Here is a 6,000-nt window from a genome sequence, read left to right on the forward strand (position 1 = left end):
TGGAGGGGGCGTTTCCGCGATGCGCGTATCGAGGCTTGCTTCATTTATGGGAGGAGCTGAAAATGATGACGTCCGAAGCCTCGCTGCCCGGCTGTACCACATGACTGGTTCATGAAGTGATTCCAACTTTTTCGCGAGATATGACAGCGATATAAACCCCTCAGACTTCATTCAAAAATGTGGGTGTTTGATGGAGAGTTGCGGTTTGTGAGAGTTTGGAGACAGTTTGGAGGTTTATGAGAGTGAGGAGAGAAAGTCAGGAGAGAATGGGGCCAGCTAAGAAGAGGAGGATGTCCTCCCCTGTGTGGGAACATTTTGATCTTATTCCTCCCAACAAGGTATGTAAATTTCTACAGAAGATGTGTTTTCATAATACTGATGGTGCAATACAATTTATGTTAAGCTGTCTTGACTTTTGTACAAGGTGAAGTGTTTGCTATGTGCCAGGGAGCTGGGATATAACAACAACACCTCATCCATGCTTAGGCACTACAGAGCTTTGCATGAGAATAAGGGAACACCGATTGTGGAGCAAGACCAGGTGAGCCATCAAATGCAATGATAATATAGCATGCAGTAATGTTACTAAATGATATAACAATATTATACAACTGTTATAAGTTACGTGTGTGATATTTATATTTGTCCTTTGTCTTTATTGTCTTTCCTCAGGAGAACAATCTCAAATAGATGAAGACCTGGTCAGCATGGTGATTGAGGACTCACAGCCATTTAGCATTGTGGAGGACAAAGGATTCAAAAGATTTGTTAAATCATTAAATCCTAGCTATGTTCTCCCCACTAAAAAGGTCATAAAAGCAGTGAAAATTTAGTTTTTACAGAATAAAATGTGAACAGGCAGGACTGCTGTCCATACCTCAACGTTACAAAAGCACAACCACTGTCCACACCCCAACCACACCTCACCTCACAGTAAATGATCATTTCCATTTTAAGCATTTCCAAATAATCATTTTCCATACTGCCAGTATAAATATACACAGTATACTGCCATCACTACAATATAGATGTTTTACACACTCCTTTTGTTGTTGACATTTACAGGCTGTGTGCAAAAGGCCACACTCTTCAAATTCATGCCAACTAATATTTTTACGTCCAGTAGGTGTCCTACTAGAGCAAATGAAGCTTCAAGAAGCTTTGCGCTGGGATGAACCAATTGGATGAAAAGCTTCAGTGCTTCATGAAGCTTCATCTGCCCATCACTAACTGCCAGGGCTCTGTGTGCGGGCAGGTGGAAATGTGGATCCAAATGCAGGACTCCGAGACAAAATGTAACTGAAAACCACAGCTTTTATTGCTGGCATGAAACAAAAACAGAAACCAAACAGGAACACACAGGCAGGATCTGAGGGTACGACGCAACACTGAGCACAGGAAAACACAGGGCTAATATAGACAGGGTGGTAATCAGGGAATGGACAACAGGAGGGAGACACAGCTGGGAGAAATGGGACTAACGAGACAGGGGAGCAGTAGAACTGAACACACTCACATGAGACACAGACCTTCACAATAAAACATGAAACAACAAATCCTTAAACACGGATAAACAGAAACATGAAACTCTAATAATAATCATCATCATCACCACCACAAACACTACAAGAGAATAAGAAAACAATCCATAATGCAAAAACACACCAAAACAAAACAACTCAAAATACTGGGTCAAACTGGCCCAGAACCGTGACAACCACAGCACTTTGGACAGTATGTGAATGAAAAAACAAACAAATAAATACAAATTTTTTTATACAAAATGTCTCAACTTTTATTTTTATTAACAATTACAGCACTGACAGTTCAGTTTAATGTGGCTTTTTCCTGCATCTAAGTGGGCACCTGCCTGTGCTGGTTCAGCTTGTTTGAGCTCTCCTTATTTAAAAACAGCCAAATACTTTATACATAAACTTTCAAGTTTAATTTCAGTATTTCAATATTTCCATCTTTTACAAATCAAACAATCAGCTAAACTTGAAAACCATCAGCAAAACAAGCAGAAGATTAGTACAAAAAAATAAATAAAAATCAGTGCAGTCCCAAACAGTCATTAACCCTCTAAGACCCAGCATATCAAAAAACTAAGATTTTTTGGAACTGAGATGTTTATTAACCCTGATGACAAAATCCATAACAATTCTTTTGCTATATTGTGTTGTGTTTGATATATTTTTATTATTATATTTATTATATATTTTTTGTATTGCATATGATACACTGGTCATTTTTGGCAACTTTTTGTTAACAACAATGTTCATTTTAGACAAAAAAAAATTATGGCAAGTATTGATCATGTTAATGAGATAGAGGTCTCAGAATCTCATGAATCAAATATGATACAAAGGGCATTATAGGTTTAGGGTTTTTTTTTAAAAGCCAAGTACTTTATATGTAAACTTTCAAGTTTAATATTAATATTTAATCTTTTAGTAGTAGTACACTCGAAGGCCATCAGAAGGTAGCATTGGAATCGTTTTATGATTTTCATCTTTTAGAAATCAAACAATCAGCTAAGCTTGAAAATCGTCAACAAAACAGTCTAGTACAAAAATTAAATAAAAATGAGGTCAGTCCCAAACAGTCATTAGGTGAAACAGGGTTGTTTTGGTGTGTTGTCAGCTAATCACATTTACCCAAGTGCAGTTTGTAAGTGCGGAGGGTGGAGAGAATTAAGAGGCCTGGGTAAGAAAAATAAAAACTAGAGAGAAGAGTACTGAGGCCATGGTGAAGAGAAAGAGTGAATAGCATGGAGAGTGTGCTTTTCTGTCTGTTTATCAGAACCTTAAAACCTGTAAATCTAGCCCTTTTTAAATACATATATTATTAAATGTGGGAGTGCACAGTCTATCCCATTAAAATATTTGAAAACGTCAGAGCAGATATATTTCTTTATCATCCTGTCTACGTTAATGCAAGCACCGCCTAGTCGGCTCGGTGCAACCCTCATATCTTTGAGCGCAAGAACAAACATCCGTTCTTGCAGCTATGAGGTTTAAGGTGTGGCAGCAGACAGAATAAAATCTTTTTTAGGAAGTGACTAGCTTACATTTAAACTATACAGAAACTGCAAAACTAAACTGTGAATTTTGGATTCTCAAGTGATCAACATACTATGCCTGTCCTGGGAAATTGAAACTTGGATTAAATCTGGATTTTGATGAAGCTAATCAGACAATTATCACATTTCACCACATCTCACTGCATTAAGGTTTGTATGAGTTAATGTGGTTATTATTTTAAAAATATAAATATATGTGTCACCTGTTGATATTATAGCAAAAGATGAATCTATTTTCATCAACCTGACAGTTAGAGAAAACTGAAATGAGGTCGGTGAGTCAGTAACTGATTTGTTCCTCGGCTGTGCCTTAGTAATTACTTGTCCTAATGGTTTTGATGCGTACCTTTTTTGCTGTTATTGTTGTTAGAGTTCTTCCTTGTTTTGGTTTGCAGAGTTTAAAGGATGAGAATAAGAAAGTCAAAAAATCTCCCGATAGCTGGAGTTCTTTTTTTATTGATTTTCCTTCTTTGGAGGGTTGGATTTTTCCACCGTGGGTTTGACTTTGTACCTGTGACTACCAGAAGCAAAGGCGTTCAAAAGAAGACACCCATGAAAAACTCTCATATGTCCTCGTGGCCAAAATGTCAACAAAACACATCTACCGCCAACATCCCAGGATTCCAAACACTTCCTCAGCATATCAAAGATTTCCTCTACTATCGCCACTGTCGCCACTTCCCCATGCTACTGGACATTCCGGACAAATGTGGAGGAGCTGATAAATCTGGAGAAGTCTTTCTTCTTCTGGTCATTAAAAGCTCTCCGGGGAACTATGAACGCAGAGAGGTGCTGCGCAAAACGTGGGGTGAAGAGAGGTTACACAACGGTGTGTGGATTCGACGGATCTTCATCTCAGGAACGACAGAGAGCGGGTTTGAGAAGGAAAGGCTGAACAAACTCCTGGAGCTGGAGCAACAGGAGCACAACGACATCCTCCAATGGGATTTCAGTGACACATTTTACAACCTTACATTGAAGCAGATACTCTTTCTTGAATGGATGGAAAGGAACTGTCCCAATGCCCACTTCCTGTTGAATGGTGATGACGACGTCTTTGCCAACACAGACAACATGGTCGAGTATCTGCAAAGCCTCAAGGACAATGACGGAAGCCAGCACCTCTTTACTGGCCATCTTATCCAGGGAAAAGGGCCTATTAGAGGGAATAACAGCAAGTACTATATTCCTGTTCAGGTGCATGAGTCCGACTCATACCCTCCTTACTGTGGGGGTGCAGGCTACCTCCTGTCTCACTATACAGCTTTGGTCATATACAAAATGTCAAAATCCATTAACCTTCTTCCCATTGATGACGTTTACATGGGGATATGTCTGGCCAAAGCAGGACTTGGTCCTGTGTCCCACATGGGCTTCAAGACTGCTGGATTGCACATCCCATCAAATAAAGTGGATCTTTATGACCCCTGTTATTACAAAGACTTTTTACTAGTACACAGATTTCTCCCGGCTAGGATGTATTTTATGTGGCATAAAATACACGATCCTAATCTAAAATGTGGCGATAGTAGCAATCGCTGAAGATTCATATTTTCTTTGACTTTTGTCAATACTGTGTTTGTTATAGCATCTCAGAAAAACTGTAGTGCTTTGCTTAAGTGAAAACTTCAAAGACATTTTAAGTAGCATTTCGATGCAAGTAAATGGCCTGTATTTGTATAGCGCTTTACTTAGTCCCGAAGGACCCCAAAGCGCTTTACACTACCCATTCACACATAAGTAAAAGCAGTTTTATCACAATTATGGTTGAGTAACAGCACAGAAGAATTATTACCCACTATTATTCTGTCAAAGGCTTGGTAAGATAAAACTATGGAGTCAAAGGTAATGAGAGATAGAGAGAACACTGTGAAAAACAAATTTGTATGTACTTTTTGGTACTTCTCTCTAGTCTTTGTTGTGGTTTATTTCTAATACGAATATAATAATACAAGTTTTGTAAGAGAGAGTCACTTTTAAGAATAATGTCTAACAGCTGACATCTGTGTAAGTCGACCCATGTCAAACTGGTTTGAATGTATTGGGTTAATCATTGTATCAGTCAGTCATAAATGTATTGGGGTGAAATTAAGATAAAATCAAAATACTGAAAAAAAACAAGCATGTCTTGAAATTCTGAATTATATTAATATACTTATATGTAAATATACTTACTTTATTTCTACCACTGTGTGTAACTGGACTATAAGCTTTAAGAATTTCATACAAGTCAGGAATGCAAAACACAGTGTATTACAGTGTACACTGAAGAAAATACAATATTGCATTAAAAAATCTGCACATTTTTAAGCTTAAGTTTCTGTAATATTTCAAACCCGTTCAGACACAGCTAAAACTTAAACAAGCTGCTTTTCAGCCTTACATTCTCCTTCAGTCACTGGCAAAAGCAAAAAGTGCAAATTATTCTGAAATAATACTTAATACATATTAAAGATGGCACGATACCACTTTTTTATGTCCAATACCGATATCATAAATTTGGATATCGGCCGATACCGATATGAATCCGATATAGTGAGTTTTTTAATCAATATAACTGTTTTTTTAATATCTTGCTGCTTTTTGTATAAGTTCATACTCAAGTTAAAAAACAAACAAACAAACATTAAAGCTATTCTGTTATACCTGTATGCAAAAAATACACTGCACCCAAAATATTTAATAGTTCAGCAAAACTGATCAATCTAAAAAACTTAAACCTACTCCATCCTTCCTATTCTGGTATTTTAAAGAGTAAGCAACCTAACTAATAGGCTTCTAAAACTCCCAGCAAAAAAAAATAAAAATAGGGAACCACCCCCACCTCATGATGCTTAATCAAAATAATCAACTTTAATTTGATGCAGTGTGAAAACAAATGCACAGAAATCAATTATTTTTCAAGAGTAATTAAATAG

At 37.3% G+C, this 6,000-nt stretch overlaps 1 protein-coding gene across 1 annotated transcript; it reads left to right on the top strand.

The window, feature by feature from the left end:
• The first annotated feature begins 2,994 nt into the window (after positions 1 to 2,994).
• Positions 2,995 to 5,427, top strand: LOC146692887 (N-acetyllactosaminide beta-1,3-N-acetylglucosaminyltransferase 3-like). Its single transcript, XM_085433139.1, has 2 exons — positions 2,995 to 3,232; positions 3,478 to 5,427. Exon 2 carries the CDS (start codon positions 3,488 to 3,490, stop codon positions 4,622 to 4,624), a length of 1,137 nt encoding a protein of 378 aa, XP_085289265.1. The 5' UTR covers positions 2,995 to 3,232; positions 3,478 to 3,487; the 3' UTR covers positions 4,625 to 5,427.
• The last annotated feature ends 573 nt before the right edge of the window (positions 5,428 to 6,000 follow it).

Source organism: Copadichromis virginalis, linkage group LG15 (assembly GCF_057382275.1).
Source record: "Copadichromis virginalis isolate Kocher_CV1m ecotype Utaka linkage group LG15, C_Virginalis_male_GT1.1, whole genome shotgun sequence".
Lineage (NCBI taxonomy): Eukaryota > Metazoa > Chordata > Actinopteri > Cichliformes > Cichlidae > Copadichromis > Copadichromis virginalis.

Bases quoted from the DNA above. Each gene is read 5' to 3' on its own strand.
- LOC146692887 (XM_085433139.1), top strand. From the start codon at position 3,488: ATGAGAATAAGAAAGTCAAAAAATCTCCCGATAGCTGGAGTTCTTTTT.